We start from the raw sequence: 16763 nt of genomic DNA on the forward strand, positions 1-16763 counted from the left end.
AATTATCTTTCACTAATAATAATTAGTGTATTTTCTTTTGATGATTTATATAAAATCACCATACCTAAAATCAACAACAGGAGTATATAAAAATGGATGAAGATCCGTGATCCGGAATTGAAGGCCAAAATAATTGAATAAACTTGTATTATTATCAACCCGTCTCATTGTAGACAGACGACACTATCCGTCTATATTTTAGATGAATAGTGACCTTCTCACAAAATGCAAGTGGGATGATAACTGAGGCTATTCATTGATTATTCATTGCCCACCCATTTACAATATTCATTTTCATTTTATGAGAGACACTATCCGGTCTACAATTTTAGACGGATAATGTCCGTCTAATGAAGAATTTGTGTATTATTATTATCCCAAAATTATTTGATTGCTTGTTTCTCTCGGCTTCTCTCACATGTCTTCTTTGTTTCTCATTTTTTCTTAATTTTTTAACCACCCTTCCCTCTCTCTATATATACTTGAAAATCACAAATAACTTCCTTCTACGTTTCCCCAAACTCAATTCCTCATCCCAACATACTCAAAGGCACGTTCTTTCTCTCTTTATTCTTCATTTCTCATCTGGGTTTCACTTCTTTTTGTATTTTCATGCTTTTATTCATCATTTTGTTGATTAATTTCTATAAAGTTTGCACCTTTTTATTGATAAATTGTTGTTATTGATTGTTGTTCTTGTGGGTCTTTGAGTTTTTGCTTGATTGAGCTTGTCATTTTTGGACATTTGATTGTGTAAGGTTGCGTACATCGGACCCCTCCTTACCTCGTAATTTACGGGAATCCTTGAGGCACTGGGGTAATGTTGTTGTTGTTGTTGGGTGTTGGATAAAATAGTATCAGTTTGTGATTAAAAGTTGTAATCTTTTGAATCTGTGGAAAAATGAATGATCTTTGGATTGAAAAACAAATTGTATTTGATCAACTGGTATGATTTTGGTGCATTGGTGTTTTCTAGGATTGTTAAGGTTGAGAATTGTATTTGTATTTTGGTCTTTGCCAGTTTTGTTTTCGGTTTGCGGTATTAATCAGAGACTTCTTCATTATGTTGCCTACATTGCACTATTGATTGTTATATTATGCTTAGGCTTATGGAGTTATGGGTCGCGGTGTTTGATTTTTCTCTTTCGGATTTATTGTTTTTAGACGGAGTTGGTGGCGTGAAAGGAGTCAATTTAAAATGTATGAGTCTCATTTTGAGGATGTAGGATGTCATCAATGGGATCATTTGAAATGTATGAATCTCATTTTGAGGATGTAGGATGTCGTCAAAGTGTTCATTTAAAATGTATGAATCTTAATGTAGGATGCTAGGATGTCATCAAAGAGTTCATCTAAAATGTATGAATCTCTTCTTCAAGATGAAGCATGTCATCAAATTTTTTGACAAAATGCTGTATCATATCATGTGTTATGTGAAACATTGGTTGCTTTCTATATGCTTCTGCTATCATACCATGGCCATTCAATCTGGAAATCACGATGTGCTTGATCATGCCAGTTACTAGCCCTAGCTTGTAGTGGCCAGAAAAACTTGTTCCTGCCATCTAAATTTAAATTTTTTAGCTTAAAAATTGGACAACATTCACAAAATGCGTTACTTTTAATGGTATCTGAGGACCCCAAATTAATATAAATAGATCTCCAACACATTGATTTTTCTCTTTTATAGTAAAACATAACACCAGTTCTCCTAAGAGACGGTATCTTGATAATGTTTATGTGAGACCTCTCACATAATAGGGTAATTATTGATTAGTTTTTCTTTTTGGTTACCTTTATAGAGTAGTTTTTGCTATGTCTCACATTAACAAGTGTGAGATGGTCTCTGAGGAGACTTAACCCTTTTTGTAATGTCCGTGCTATGGAGCTGGAGGCGAATGTTGTTAACCTTATGTTGTGATTTTGGTAGATCATAATGCACAACATTAGGTTATAACTTATGAGGCTGGCGGGTTTACAACTTATTAAATTAATCTATTCCTTATCTTTTGTAGGTGTAGATACTTGTTGGTGATGCAACTTGCTTCGGTTTTGCTTTGTTGAATATTGGGCCCAGATGAGAACTGCTCCAATGTGTTTTATGGTCTTTCGAGTTCCTGGATGCAAAGTTTACTCTTGGGTCAATACATGGCGGAATGGGTTTGACAACTTGAATAGATCATGTAAACAAGGCCATACTTTTAGGTTAATAAGTTCCAGTGTGTGTGAGCAAGGAGCAAGTAGAAGGTGGACCAGGAGACCCATAACCTCGATAAGTGAAGGAAAGAGCAAAAAGGTTTCGAGTACTGCAGCCAACATTAGTCGTGGAATAACTGATGAAATAGTTACTCCAGTTACCAGAAACTTACCTATAAAGAAAACAGATGATAGGAATAACCAACAGATACAATGTACAGATGTTTGCCAATCGAAAGCTGTGAATAAGGATTTGGCCGAGCGTGCAACTTTTATTGCGTTCGATCTTGAGACAACTGGAGTGAGTAGAGATAGAGACAGAATCATTGAGATTGGTCTCGTAGATTTCGAAGGTGGTGACAAAAGCACCTTCAACACACTGGTTAACCCTGGCTGCACTGTAGATAATTTCGAAATTCATAAAATCAGTACAAAGATGGTCTGCGAACCTGGTGTTCCAAGGTACTCTGATCCAAAATGTTCACAACTTCTTAATTGCCATTATTGGTTCGATAAATGTCCTACAGGACATTCCTATACTGAAAAACTGCCCTAAAATGAAAGTGCCTGAAAGTAAAACAGTCATATTTTCTTAACAACAAATTTCATTTGATTGCCTGATAGTTTTATTACAATGACAGTCACATTGGAGTCGATCATTATTGTAAAATATCTCAATGGGCTGGTATTATGTAGTGTATGGCGATTGAGGATGTAAAATTGTTTGTTTATGATCTCTCACTTAACATAACTCCATTTTTCCCTGGACCTGGGCGTAGGATGGAGGAGCTTATTCCAATTTTGTTACAGTTTGTCAAAAGCCGCCAAAAGCCAGACGCGCCTGTGATTTTGGTAGCTCATAATGCTCGGACATTTGATGTACCATTCTTGAAAAGTGAATTTGACCGCTGCTCTTTTGAAATTCCTTCTGATTGGCTGTTTTTAGATACACTTCCTATTTCCCGCCGGCTATGGAAATCCAAAGGTGTCTGTCTGTCTTTGACTTTTCTCATTTCCCTGTTTGGTTGTGAATGTTCATTTATCGAAATCTTTTGATTCAGGTTTGAAGAGTACAGGGATGTGCTCACAAGGATTCCTTTGTAAGCATTATGGAATCAAGGTAGAAGGGTCCGCTCACAGAGCCGACTCAGATGCGAGTGCATTGAAAATGCTGCTTCATAAGCTTTCATTCGAATTGAATCTGTCGAAAGCTGATCTATGGCAAGAGACGTTCACAGTTGACGAATTAAAGAGTAAAAGCACGAAGAAGGAAAAAGGCGCCAAATAGAAGTTGTATATCTGCTTGTCGTTGCCTGTATTACCATTGTTGTTTATTTGACGCTAATTATTTAGATTCTAGGCGAATCATCCATTGTATTCCAATTTGTTAACATTTATATACGAATGACGGAAAGCTAGATTAGAGTTCATTGAGATCTTTCTTACAGACGACAATAATTTCTCAACTGTCTCACTGTTGTAAAGTACTAATCAAGTACACGCATAGTTGTATACTATGTTACTCCGACTTTCTCCACGTACCAGTGTCCGACACGCGAGCCCGACATGCACCCGTGTCGGATTCTTCTAAACGAGTCTGACAACATAGGAATTGGTCTTGTTGAGAATCGAATTCAAGATTTCAAGACCTCCCACTCCCACCTACTAAATTAGAATTTCGCAGGCAGCTAAAAAATTTTGCTCTTGTTGAGAGTCGAACTCAAGACCTCCCGCTTACTAAACGGGTGCTCTAACCAACTGAGCTACAAGAGCTGCTGTTGTACATTACCGGTATAGAATGTAGTAGTCATTGCATAGAATATCAAAGATGCCACAAACTTGTAGTGAGAATATGGATGAGGCATGGAAAAGGTTTAAAGTTGGTAAGAGAGTGCCCTCACCAGTCACCACGGGTTTAAGGAGTGATTCCCATGTTTACAATTTTACAATGGGTTGTATGATGGTGTCGAGCTCTCCTTGCTTCGGCACTCATATATGAAAGTCTTTTTCAATAATATTCTTGAATTATTATCACCAGATTTCGTACCACAAATACGTATTTTGTAAAAGCATCTATTTCATTCCATTTGTTCGAATAGAACCAAGTGGTTCTGTAGTGACTGTTTCAAGCTAACTGTTTTCAAACTAATGGCACATAAGCGCATTGATGACAACAAACGAAGAGTAGAACAAATAAAGGAAAAAAACAACTACTGCAATATCCAATGGAAGGCAACTTTTTTTTCATCAACAGAAAAAACATGTAACAAAAGTAATTTGCAATATAAATGGATCTATCCACATTGCATACAAGTATACATATGCAAACTTCTTGTTTTTCTTCATATTCTATTACAATTACAACAACAAAAACAGGCTTCTTTCAAATTTCTACCGCAAGACAAGAACGTAAAGAATCGTTGTCGACCGTGTCGCGACTCACGATCGTTTGGTAATTGGTAGCTTGTTGACTGAGCACAATCTTCTTCACAAAACTTACAGCACACACCTATATGATAAAGACATTTTCATAATTATCCATGCCACTCGTATCAGAAGTTCGAGAGATAGGAAGCAAAAATGAATTGAAGACATTTCTTTCATCTATTTATATAAGAAAATTGGGGGATTCTTAGTGGTTGAACAAGCCACCTAGCTTAGAACCCAATACGCTTTACACTCAGGGCCTTTCCTCCTGGTGTAAAAAAAATAGGGAATGTCGAAGGTAGAACCCAATACGCTTTACAATTTACAAAAATATTTCCTTCAAAATCAGGAGAACCAACATGACGAAGCACATTATGATGAGAACTGTGGCACATTTCACCATTCCGCCACGTCTCTGTGTTCTTTCTGCCTGCAAAAACAAAAACAGTAGAAATGAGCAGCAATAAAATTTTAATTATCTTTTGATTTGTGCCATCTGGTTTAGTTTGAAATAGAGCTGAGTAGCACTACAAGGGCGGACAAAGCTCTCCCACCAAGGTCACGACACTTTCTAGGGAATCGAATTTGAGGCCTTTGGCTAAGCTAGATCAACACCGTACCAATTGATCTAAGTGCACAGGGTTAATGAACATCAACAGTTGAGAGCAGTAAACAGACAGAAAAAGCATATCCAGAACTTTCAATGAATCATCAGGAGAAAGAAGACCTTCTGAAGTTGTTTCAAGCCCGCATCAACTGACGAGGCTACATTCTGAATGTTGTAGTCAATCCGATCAACAATTGTACCCTACATTTAAGAAAAATGGTTAATTAAACTGATTTTTGGATTTTACATGACAGAGATAAGATTAGTTATGACTTGTAAGTTATATAAGTAGCTGCTAACCTGATCTATCACCAGCACTGAGAGGTCCTTCATGATCTGAGCAAGCTCATTGACGGATTCCACCACCTGTTTTAACACAATGAATGAACAACTAGATGGACAAAATATATACGAGTATAATCAAGGAGAAGGAGGAGAAATTATGCACGTAGTAGAATTTAGGAATAAAATATACACATAAATGAAGTTGAGAGCCAATTAGGATAATTTGACCTTTACCCTTTGTTTTCATACAACAGGATGAGGGGAGGGCCGTGGGGAGAATGGAGCTTGTTATTTTCCCACCACATCATTCAAATATTGGAGGAATTTCAATCTGTCTAGGAGGGAATTTGAAACCATTTGTTCCCTCGATTTCCATCAAACCAAATCTGTTATCCAATCAAAGACAATTGTTCCCTCCCTCCCCTTCCCTTCCCTTACCTTCCGCCCCAGATCCATCCATCCAGAGTCCAGACAAAGGGTTAGTGATTGTTCAGTAATATTAGGTGCGAGAATGAATCAGTATTATTTGATCAGATTAGCGTCATATTCTTAGCAAATATTCTGTATGTTTTTTAGTCTTGCATTTCTCATCTTTTCTCTCAAATACACATCAAAATACTCCATTTTTATATCCGCTCCATTTACACTTGGGAAATATTCAGCATGATACTATTAAAATATGTAAAATAAAATACGGAGTAGAAAATAACTACAGTATAAATCATGGTAATTTTTTTAAGAAAATAAACAGCTATGTCAAGTCAAACTTCTTTTAAGTTGATTTCGATAGCCTCACTGAGAGGTACTTCGTATAATGTACTTCAGCATTCGGAAAGTCTATAGTTTTAAGTGAAGATTGCATCGTATTAACATCAAATCAGAAGAAGTAAATGCAAATAGCCGACAACTATAGGAACAAAAAAGAGAGACATCTGTGGCCAGGAAACATTGCAAGTAGAACAACAATGGCTATAAAAAGTGAGAACGTATCAAAGGTAACCAAAAAAGGGTAGAAAATAGAAATTAATAAAGAAATGAAAGAAGTTATGTCTCTGCTGCATGTGCATACTGCATAGCTACACAATGACTCAAGGCCCTAAGGGGATGTTATCTCCAAGCAGTGTGAGTGTTCATGGCTAGTAAGCAATACTAAAATCATTACCTGCTGAATTTCCCGTTCCCTTTCAACTGTGAAGGCTTCACTCTTCTTTATTCTAGCAAGCTGAAGTTCATTGAACACCTAAAAGTGTGAAAATATACCATCAGAAGATGTGCCACTTCTATTTATTGAGGCTAACCACAATCCTTGACTATCTGAGAACTGATGAAAATAAGAAAATAAAGTAAAACTAATGCTAGAATAGATAAAACAACTTGAGGACTTTTGCAAACAACTTATTTTTCACAAAAGGGCCGTGGATTCTGCATTATGAGTATATGCCATATGCTATAGTTTGAATTCATAACAATGGTTTAAAAGAGAACCCATTAATAGGCCTACGATAATTATACTCATTCAGTTGCGAATACAAGTACAACTATTTCCAGATTAACATCTTTACAGGGTACAAAAAGAGTGAGGATCAATTTTCAGTACCGGCTCTTCAAAGTCATCATCTTCTACTTTCGATTTGCTTCCATTAATATTGATTTCGAAGTCTACTCCATCTGTGCCCTAGACCAGGAAAAAAGGTAACAGCTTAGGTGTTTGAAGTTGCGATACACATACAAAGCTACAACACAAACTGATTAAGAGAATACACTAGTAGCACAATTTGTAATTCTTTATTTCACGAATCACATATGATCCAAATGGAGTGAGGAAAAACAGATGGTGATGCTAACCTCTTTTTGCAGCTGAAGGCGCTTTAGGTATGTAGATTGTTTCTTCCGAAGCTCCATTGACAAGCTTTGCAGGTCAGTAGCCAGTGAACGCTGATGCACAAAGATCCAAAGGTTAGCTCTTGATTAAGATATAGTCAACGAAAGAAAAGGTACAAGCTTACACAAAAAGGTATGTGTAAAGCATGAAGACCAACAATGTAAGAAATATTGTGTTCACAATTATTGTGGCAAATTTCACAGGGCATAGACTAAAAAGGCATTTCAACTGAGAGGATGAACTTTTAAATGTATGTTGCCTTTAAGGGTGTGTTTCGATAGCAAAAGTGGAGGGAAAGGGAGGGGAGGGGGAAGGAGGGAAGAGAAAGGGAGGTAAGGGAAGGGGAGGGCAAATGGGGTGTGGATGTTTGGATACAATTCTTTCCGAATCTTGCCTATTGTGGATAGATTTTGATTTGCCTTGGAGGAGGGAAAATGGATTCCTCCAAATCTCTCCCCCTCCATTTCCCTCCACCCTTATTTGCTATCCAAACAAGGGATTTTAAATCCCCTACTCTCTCTCCCTTGCTTTTCCTTTCAAATCCCTCAATCCAAACACGCCTTAAATGATCATAACACAATCTTCAATCAAATGTACAAGAAGATTATCAGCATTCTCTATCCGTTGGATCATAATCATATCGCAAGAGGAGCTTGTATATATTTATAACACTATCATGGCACAACATTTTGTTTAAATGAAAATCACCTATCTGGTCGAATATCACGTAGTTCAAATGTTATACACTTATACCTGCACATTTTTCCTGATATTTGAGTCCTCTGTACGTCCAACAGCAGATAGTCTTTGAAGTTGCTTCTCTGATCTCCTTATCAAGTCAGTTATTTCATTTGTAAGGTTCTCTATTCGGCGTTGATCTTCCTTACCATCTCCAAACGATGGCATTAATGCTTTTGCATGAGCCTTTGTCAATTCAGCCATCTTGGAACGTGCACGATGCACATTTGATGCCACATCTTCAGATACATCTACCCAGGCTGGTGGTAAACTCACAGCTACGGCACCCTGACTGCATCAGCGCAACATATTTAGATCACTTGAGAGGGCCACATGAACATGGCGGTTACGGGCCAGATTGAAGTAAGATGGTTGCAAACTTTCACTACAAAGTGTTCGGCACATCACGGAAGCCAATTTGGTAGAAGGAGTAATCTTTTGATGATATACCGTAACATGAAGATTAATACTACAAACAGCAAGCTTTCAATTCTTAGAGGCTAAGCCCTGAGATCTACTAACGAACTAAGTAATTTCAGGAGCGTAATTTGGATAAACAACTGTAGAGCTTAGCATGATTACTCTGCCATTCTCCCGTATTATCAGTCTCAGTGAATTGCCAAAGTGCAAATTTTAGATATCATATTCAAAAGTCTTTTTGTTTTAGTCCTGCTCTAGAATGGCCAAATGTAACGACACTAAAAGCATTTTTCATCATATTGCCTTCACCAAAGTCCTTCACCCCTATTAAGTATCAAAGGGTCTCGATGATTCATAAACATAAAATAAAAGTACCCGTGATGGGATAAAACCAGCTTAGTCGTTTACCTTTATGACATGTCCCAAAACCTAAGTCATGACTTAATTTGGCATTTCACAAGCCACACTAGCAACCATGCATTACTAAACTGTTAACACCGTTCATCACTTAGCAACTCGCCTTACAGTCTCACTATTTCATTCCTCTTTCAATAAATAAATAACCAAGTATTCCACAGTCAGGTATCAATAATCACTTGCCCCACAATCAAAATCCCCATGTTAATCGAGGTCATACTTCCATTTTTTTTCCTTTCCTTTTCTATCATAGCATGTAATTCACAATTTTTACTTTAGCCTTCAAGTTTTTGAGGGCCAGTCAATTCGTGTGAAACCAAACAAGATACTTCAATACTTATGCATATCCATTTATAGCTTATAACACTTGAGCCACTCCATGAATTAGATGTAGATGCTCATGAGTCATAACAACTTGTCGGTCGGTGTAGTGATCTCACATACCAACACGAGTCCTTTCAAGCGCGTTTTAGCCTTAAAACCTTCTCAATAGATCACCCATCCTAAGACTACTCCTTAAATTACAACGCTTTCTAGTCGGAACAAGAAATGATCATAGCTTCACTAATCAATCCCTAATTTATGAAATTCAGCACAAATTCCAGCTAAATGATTCCTACATTACCTTGAAAATATCACCAAATCAACGATCCCAAACAAAACCAACGACAAAAAACTACTTGTACGATTCATAGATTCAACAATGTAGATCAATCAAAACCTAAAAAAATTAATTAAATTAGGGGAAACCTGGAGGAAGTAGCGGGATCATGAGTACTAAGAGGAGTATAAGAAGGACGAATCAACGACGTCGCAGCTAATTCAATACTCGATGTAGGAGCACGAACACTCTTTAAAGCATCTCTATGCTTCTTAAACAAGATTGTCCGATTTCTGGTCGCCATTAATGCGGTTTTCAAAGCTACATTACCGATGTAATTTCGTCAATTCGTGGTAGTATTATAGTAATGCCGCATTGGTTGATCTGGAAGAATAGATTGATGCAGATGCAGATGGTTTTGGGAGGAGAGACAACAATGGCGGCAATGTTAAGGTTGAAGATGATCGGAAGGGATGAGATTGTCCTCCCCGCGCTTAAGGATGGAGTCTGCCGGTTAAATCCGAGTCTTCAAAAAACGACTGAGTTAGGCTCGACTATAAAAACATCGTGAAATCTGTCACAAGTTTGTGACGAGTCAAATATCACTTAACATAGGTAAATAAGAAACTTTTATTTCAAAAAAAAAGGTCTTCCTAGGGTTCTATGGGAGTTTGAGTCCTAGGTCATCTACGCTTCTTCCTTCTTGTTCAAGGGCCTATCTACATCGTGTGTGTAGCTTGGTTTCTTAGGTTCGTTTCTTTTGTGCTGAGTTTCTCGTTGTGTTTCGCTTAAGGAAAGTTTAGGGTTTCTGTTTTTTGCGCGGTTTTTGTCTAGGTTTTTTCGCATATTAGGGTTTCTGTCTGGTTTGCTTTTTACGTGCTATAGTTGGGATTTTCTTAACTATGGAGTGTGGGAGAAATAGCAAAGGCAAAGGGGTGTTGGGGGAGTGCTCAAACGGAAGGCGAGAGGTGTTTGTTTGGGAGGCTAACGAGGAGGAGGGTGTTGAAGGACAGGCGGAAAAGATACTTGTTGGCAAGATTTGGGCTACGAAGACGATAAATAGTAAAGCAGCCATTGATACAATGCTTCGTTTATGGAATCCAACAGGGAAGGTGATGGGTAATGTTCTCGATGCTAGGGAGAGAACCTTCATATTCAGATTTGAGGACGATAGAGATAAAGCTAGGGTAATTGAGGGCCAACCTTGGCACTTTGACAAGTTTGTGTGGTGTTTCAATGAACCTAGTGGGGAGGGGAAACTGTCTGAAACTATTCTTGATAGGCTACCTATTTGGGCTCGTATTTACGACCTCCCAATTAAAGGGCGTACTAACGAAGCTAATTTGAAGAGATTGGGGGAGCAGCTAGGGACGTACGTTGTGCGTGATGTACTTCCTTACCCGGAGCTGGAGAAGGCGGTTCGAATTCAGGTTCTCCATAATATTCGTAAGCCACTTCAACCATCGGTGGAAGTTCGATTGGCAGATGGGAAGGTTAACACTTTCGATGTGAAGTACGAGAGACTACCGCTTTTTTGCTATGGATGTGGTGTTTTGGGTCATGGTCTTAAAGATTGTGTTAGTGGGCCGCATGATGAGGATAATTTGATTTATGGGGAAAAATTGCGTGCTTCGCCGTGGAAGGGTGGAAAGGCGGGTGTTGATGAGGGGCGTAAGACTAGCAGAGATTTGAGACCGGAGTTTGACGAGGAGTACCGTCGGTCCGAAGAAGAGATGGTTGCGAAGCTGAAACGCATTGCTTTATCTAGCAAAGCCAAGTTTCAGAAGGGCGAGGGAGGCGTGGAGCTGCGGAGTGTGTTGGAGGGGAATTCGCAGGAGGGGCAGGGTGATGGTGGCGTAAACAGAATAGGGTCCCTGCAATGGGAGTGTGGTGGACATGTTGGAAGGCAGGAGGTGGATGTTTTGAATGTTGGGGTTAGGGGTGATGTTATGGTGGAGGATGTGGAGGATAGCAGGAAGTCTAAAGAGCAGCCTGGTGGGTTTGTGTCCGAGAAGGTTGATGAGGAGACCGATAGGGTGGAGCTGGTAGTGGTAGGGAAAGCTAATGGGAAGAAGTGGCAGCGGACTGGGCGTGTGGATCAGGGGGGAGCTTTGGTTTCGTCTGAGCTGGCAGCTGATGGGATATTAAATGAAAACCATAAACGGATGAGGGACAATAATTATGAAGAGGTTAATAGTGGTTCGAAGAAAATTGCTTGTCACAGGGATGTGTATATATCTGAGGCGGAGGTTGACCCGAGTCAGCCCCGCCGGGCCCAATGAATCTCTTGAGTCTCAACTGCAGGGGGCTGGGCAATCCCTCTGCAGTTGGTGGGCTCCGGAATCTTGTCCGGAGGGAGGCCCCAGCTTTGGTCTTTCTGTGTGAGACGAAGCTGAGTAGTGAGGAGATGAAGTCGGTTTTTTTACGTTTTGAGGATTATGTTGGTATGGCGGTGGATAGTGTGGGGAGGTCTGGGGGTCTGGCTTTTATGTGGCGGAGAGATGTTCATGTTGTGTTTCGGTCTGCTTCTGTTCATTTCATGGATTTTGATATTCGGATAGATGATATTGGTTGGAGATGTACGGGTTTCTATGGGTGGCCGGCAGTTCAAGATCGTTACTTATCTTGGGAGCTACTTCGGTCCCTAGGTGAGTCACGGGCTCCGTGGTTGTGTGTGGGGATTTTAATGAAATACTTTATGCTCATGAGATGAAGGGTGGTAATAGGGGCACGGCGGCAAATGAACAGTTTTCGAGAGGCTGTGGATGTGTGTGAGCTGAGTGACTTAGGTTTTGAGGGGTATGAATTTACTTTTGACAATGGACAAGCTGGGGTAGATAACAGGCAGTGTCGGTTGGATCGTGCGTTTAGTACTGAGGGATGGCGGGAACTTTTCCCGTATGCGAAGGTGGTTAATATGAACCGTGAGTGGTCGGATCACTCGCCTGTTAAGGTGGTTCTGGATGGCCGTGAGAGGCTTGACGGGCCGCGGGTGCGTAATTTCCGTTTTGAACAAATATGGGTAGGGGAGGAAGGGTGTGAGGATACTATTAAGAAAACGTGGGAGGAGGAGGATTGGAATGTCGTGGAGACTATTGCTAGGTGTGCGCGAGAGTTGCAGAAATGGAAGGGGGTGAGTATCGGCAAGATAATGAGAGATTTGAGTCGTAAGAGGAGGAGGTTGGAGTGGTTGAATAGCAGCGAGAGGTCCGTGGAGAACGTGCGAGAAAGGAAGGCTGTCATTAAAAGTATTAATTGTCTATTGCAGCAGGAGGAAGTCTTCTGGAGGCAGAGGTCGAGGGCATTGTGGCTGAAGGCGGGTGATAGAAATACCAAGTACTTTCATAGGAAGGCGGGGCAGCGGAAGAAGAAGAATCGAATTGGCAGGATTATTGTCGAAGGGGAGCGAGTTGTGACTGGGGTAGAGGAGATAAAGGGTGCGGCTGTGGGATTCTTTAGCTCTCTGTTTACGTCTTCGGCAATAGGATGCTTTTGATGGGCTGTTAGAAGGAGTCAAGGATAGGGTGTCGATGGCAATGAATGAAAGTCTAAGTTTGTGTATAAGGAAGAGGAGGTGTTCGAGGCGCTACAGCAAATGCATCCCCTGAAAGCACCTGGACCTGACGGTATGAATGCTCTCTTTTATCAAACATATTGGCATATTGTGGGTCCGTCTGTTACGCGGATGGTTCTTCGTATTTTGAACGACGGTGAGAGCCCTGAAATTATAAATAGTACTCGTATCGTGTTAATCCCGAAGAAGAAGGCGCCAGATAAATTCACTGACTTTCGGCCGATAAGCTTATGCAATGTCTTGTATAAGTTAGTGGCTAAAGTGCTCGCAAACAGATTGAAACAATTTCTGGTAAATTTAGTTTCGGAGAATCAGAGTGCCTTTACTCCAGGGAGATTAATTTCTGATAATATTTTGGTTGCTTTTGAGTTGTTTCATTACATGAAGAATGCTCGTAGTGGGGGCGGTCACATGGCGCTGAAGTTGGATATGGCGAAGGCGTATGATAGAGTTGAATGGGTTTTTTTTGGAGAAGGTACTGCTAGCTATGGGGTTTGATAGGCACTGGGTAGGTAATGTGATGAGATGTGTTCGAACTGTGTCGTATGAAGTGCTTATTAATGGGTCTCCGTCTGCTGCGTTTGTACCGGGCAGGGGGTTGCGTCAGGGGGATCCGTTATCTCCTTACTTGTTTATTCTATGCGCAGAAGTGCTTTCAAGTATGATTAGGCGTAAGGTGGAGGAGGGAGTGCTTCATGGGATCCGGGTGGCACCGCTTTCACCGGTTGTCTCGCATCTTTTCTTCGCAGACGATAGTTTAATTTTTGTTAAAGCTAACGAGACTCAGGCCCGGGTTGTCATGGACTTGTTGGGTCAGTATGAAAGTGCTTCTGGGCAGTTGGTTAGTAAGGAGAAGACTACGGTGTCTTTTAGCAAGGGTACAGCTGCTTGGCGGAGAGATAAGGTAGTTTCGGTGTTGGGTGTTCGAGTTGTGCAGGAGCAAGGAAAATATTTAGGCTTACCTACGGTTATCGGTCACTCCAAACAGGTTCTTAATAAGGTTGTCCGTGACAAGTTGAATAGTAAGATGCAAGGTTGGCGTGGTAAGTTATTTAGCCGAGCGGGTAGGGAGATTCTGATAAAGGCGGTGGCCCAATCTATTCCTACTTATGCGATGAGCGTTTTTAAGTTACCAGCTAATTTTTGTGACGAGCTTCGTTCTATTGTCTCGAGATTTTGGTGGGGCTCGGAGAATGGGAAAAGGAAGATATCATGGGTGGCATGGGAAGCAATGTGTCGTGCAAAGGCTAAGGGGGGAATGGGTTTTCGAGATTTTGGTAAGTTTAATCTAGCGCTTTTAGCTAAGCAAGCCTGGCGGTTGATTTGTAATGAGGAGAGCTTAATGGTCCGAGTTCTGAAGGGCAAATATTTTCCGAATTGTTCTTTTATGGATGCTGTGGTAGGAAATAATTCAAGTTATACTTGGAGGAGTATCTGTGAGGCAAAGCATGTGATGGGGTTGGGTGTCCGGAGACGGGTGGGCGACGGAAAGGGTACGAGGGTGTGGCTGGACCCGTGGATACCTGGTACGTCTTCCAGGTGTGTGATTTCGCCGCGAGGTGATTTAGATCTGGAAATGAAGGTTGATGAGCTGATGGTGACAGGGGAGGCAAGGTGGGATAGGGAGAAGATTGGGGCTATGTTTCTTCCTTTTGAAGCAGAGAGGATTATGAGTATAACGCTGAGTGATTTAGCACAGGAGGACAGTTGGTGCTGGGATGGGGCGCGTGACGGGGAGTACTCGGTTCGGGAGGGATACCGGTTGTTAGCTGCGGATGGGAGTGATGAAGGGGAGCAGTCCGATACATCGATGGGGAGCTGGCTTTGGAAGGCGATTTGGAGTACACCGGTATTACCAAGAATTAAAGTATTCATGTTGCAGCTGTGTAGTGATGCGTTACCGGTTAACAGTAATATTGCTACCCGGGTTCGGAACTTCGATTGTTCTTGTCCTAAGTGTCACGATGGCGTGGAGTCTTGTATACATATGATTTGAGATTGCGGCTGGAATGAGGAGGTTTGGGAGATGGTGGGGCTGGAGGTCTTTAGAAGTCATAGACATTTGTGCGTAAGGGAGTGGGTGGAGGCCGAGCTATGTGCTATGGGGGGTGGAAGAACGGATACTTTTTATGACTTCGTGTTGGGTAATTTGGGAACAGAGAAATAAATTGTTATTTGACAATGGAATGTGGACGGGTGAGAGAGTTTTTAGAAGAGTGACGGATGTGGTTTGGGAGATGAAATGCTCGATGGAGGATAGGTCTGAGGAGCTAAGGAGGCAAGGGAGTTTGTTGGAAGAGGGTCACTGGACTAGGCCGAGTGGTGGTGTGTGGAAGGTTAATGTTGACGCAGGCGTTAAGGAGGGTATGGGTGTAGGGTTGGGAGCAGTGTGCAGGGACGGTGATGGAAGGGTGGCTTGGGCAGTGTCGGTTCAGTCAGACGGTGTTTGTCCCGTGCAAATGGCGGAGGCGGAGGCTGTTCTACTTGGGTTGAAGGAGGCTCGGCGTGTTGGGATGAGGGATGTTATCGTCGAAAGCGATTGTCTTAACGTGGTTGCGGATCTTCAGGGAGGAAAGAAGGGGCGCAGCGATATTTTCCTTATTTACAAAGAAATTTTAAGTTTAGTTCCGTCTTTTGATTCTGTTATTTTTAATTATACTCGTAGGGATTGTAATAAGCTAGCTCACTTAGTAGCGCATGCTTCGCCATGGATCTTAGGTAGGAGATTTTGGTTGGATGTTTTGCCATTGTCTTTTGCGAATGTTGCGGAGCAGGATTTAATTAATATATGATAAACCGCATTGGTTTATTTCAAAAAAAAAAAAAAAAAAAAAAAAAACATCGTGAGATGATTGATGATGTATTACTGTATTGTTCATTTGTTGGCTTGTTGCCGGTCGATTTACCGGTAAATTGGGTTTGATAGTTGAGTTAGACCCGGTTTGGCCAGATTTTTAAGGGTTATTTAATGTGAATACTCTAAATTATTGAGGTGCTTCTCAAAATACTCCAAACTATAATTTAACTACCAATACACTCAACTATTAAATCCCTTCGCTTTTAACAGAATGACCCCATTATTGACCTGTTGTTACAGGTAAAAGTAAGCGTGAATCCCACATTGTAATGTGTAATTGATTTCTCATTTAAAGAAGAATGTGTAATTGATTTCTCAATTAAAGGGGTGATTCAGAAGAGTTGTCAGTTTATACTCCGTAAATAAATATGAGAGTACCGATCATGTGAGGATATTATTAGCAACAGTTGTTTTTAGACATCTAAACTAATATAAACAAAGTGATGGGATAGGAAATACAATACTCAATTGACTATACTTTACTTTGAATTCACATCTTCTTTGATGACGCTAACCGCTACGAATGAAGATCATATCACCCATCTCTCCACCTCAACAAATACGAGCAATTAGCCTATCTACTGTAATGTACTAATGTCCCTTCATTGTATGATCATCAAAGGCAAATTAAAGGGACGAACTTTGCAAAAATCAAATTAGGGTGTCTTAAATAAGATTATTTTCTGCATATTGGAGAAGAAAAGTAGAGTAAATTGGAGAAGATTAATGGCTTTTTGGTGTTTGGAGAAGATTAATGGT

General features: G+C 40.6%; 4 protein-coding genes and 1 non-coding gene across 6 annotated transcripts; 3 read left to right on the forward strand and 2 right to left on the reverse strand.

The window, feature by feature from the left end:
• The first annotated feature begins 371 nt into the window (after nt 1–371).
• On the forward strand, nt 372–3626 carry LOC141647449 (exonuclease DPD1, chloroplastic/mitochondrial). The gene is made up of 4 exons (XM_074455627.1): nt 372–550; nt 2016–2658; nt 2976–3181; nt 3258–3626. Exons 2-4 carry the CDS (start codon nt 2078–2080, stop codon nt 3482–3484), a joined length of 1014 nt encoding a protein of 337 aa, XP_074311728.1. The 5' UTR covers nt 372–550; nt 2016–2077; the 3' UTR covers nt 3485–3626.
• A 269-nt stretch (nt 3627–3895) lies between these two features.
• Nucleotides 3896–3969, reverse strand: TRNAT-AGU (transfer RNA threonine (anticodon AGU)). The gene has a single exon. It is a non-coding gene; the product is annotated as a tRNA-Thr (tRNA).
• Nucleotides 3970–4510: 541 nt separating this feature from the next.
• Nucleotides 4511–10103, reverse strand: LOC141647446 (syntaxin-43-like). Of its 2 annotated transcripts, XM_074455624.1 has the most exons (9): nt 9723–10103; nt 8151–8427; nt 7361–7450; nt 7113–7190; nt 6678–6755; nt 5531–5596; nt 5351–5431; nt 4983–5053; nt 4511–4705 (listed from the first exon to the last, which is right to left on the reverse strand). In XM_074455624.1, the coding sequence occupies exons 1-9, from the start codon at nt 9875–9877 to the stop codon at nt 4693–4695; spliced, it is 909 nt and encodes a 302-aa protein (XP_074311725.1). In that variant the 5' UTR covers nt 9878–10103; the 3' UTR covers nt 4511–4692. The 2 variants fall into 2 exon arrangements, with proteins under 2 accessions (XP_074311725.1, XP_074311724.1); XM_074455623.1 differs by lacking the exon at nt 4511–4705 and having other exon boundaries at nt 4714–5053.
• A 1748-nt stretch (nt 10104–11851) lies between these two features.
• On the forward strand, nt 11852–13645 carry LOC141648875 (uncharacterized). Its single transcript, XM_074457584.1, has 3 exons — nt 11852–12221; nt 12300–13051; nt 13139–13645. Exons 1-3 carry the CDS (start codon nt 11852–11854, stop codon nt 13643–13645), a joined length of 1629 nt encoding a protein of 542 aa, XP_074313685.1.
• A 22-nt stretch (nt 13646–13667) lies between these two features.
• Nucleotides 13668–15939, forward strand: LOC141648876 (uncharacterized). The gene is made up of 2 exons (XM_074457585.1): nt 13668–15074; nt 15307–15939. The coding sequence occupies exons 1-2, from the start codon at nt 13668–13670 to the stop codon at nt 15937–15939; spliced, it is 2040 nt and encodes a 679-aa protein (XP_074313686.1).
• Nucleotides 15940–16763: the final 824 nt, after the last annotated feature.

The sequence above is a fragment of the Silene latifolia genome, chromosome 3, assembly GCF_048544455.1.
Source record: "Silene latifolia isolate original U9 population chromosome 3, ASM4854445v1, whole genome shotgun sequence".
Classification (NCBI taxonomy): domain Eukaryota; kingdom Viridiplantae; phylum Streptophyta; class Magnoliopsida; order Caryophyllales; family Caryophyllaceae; genus Silene; species Silene latifolia.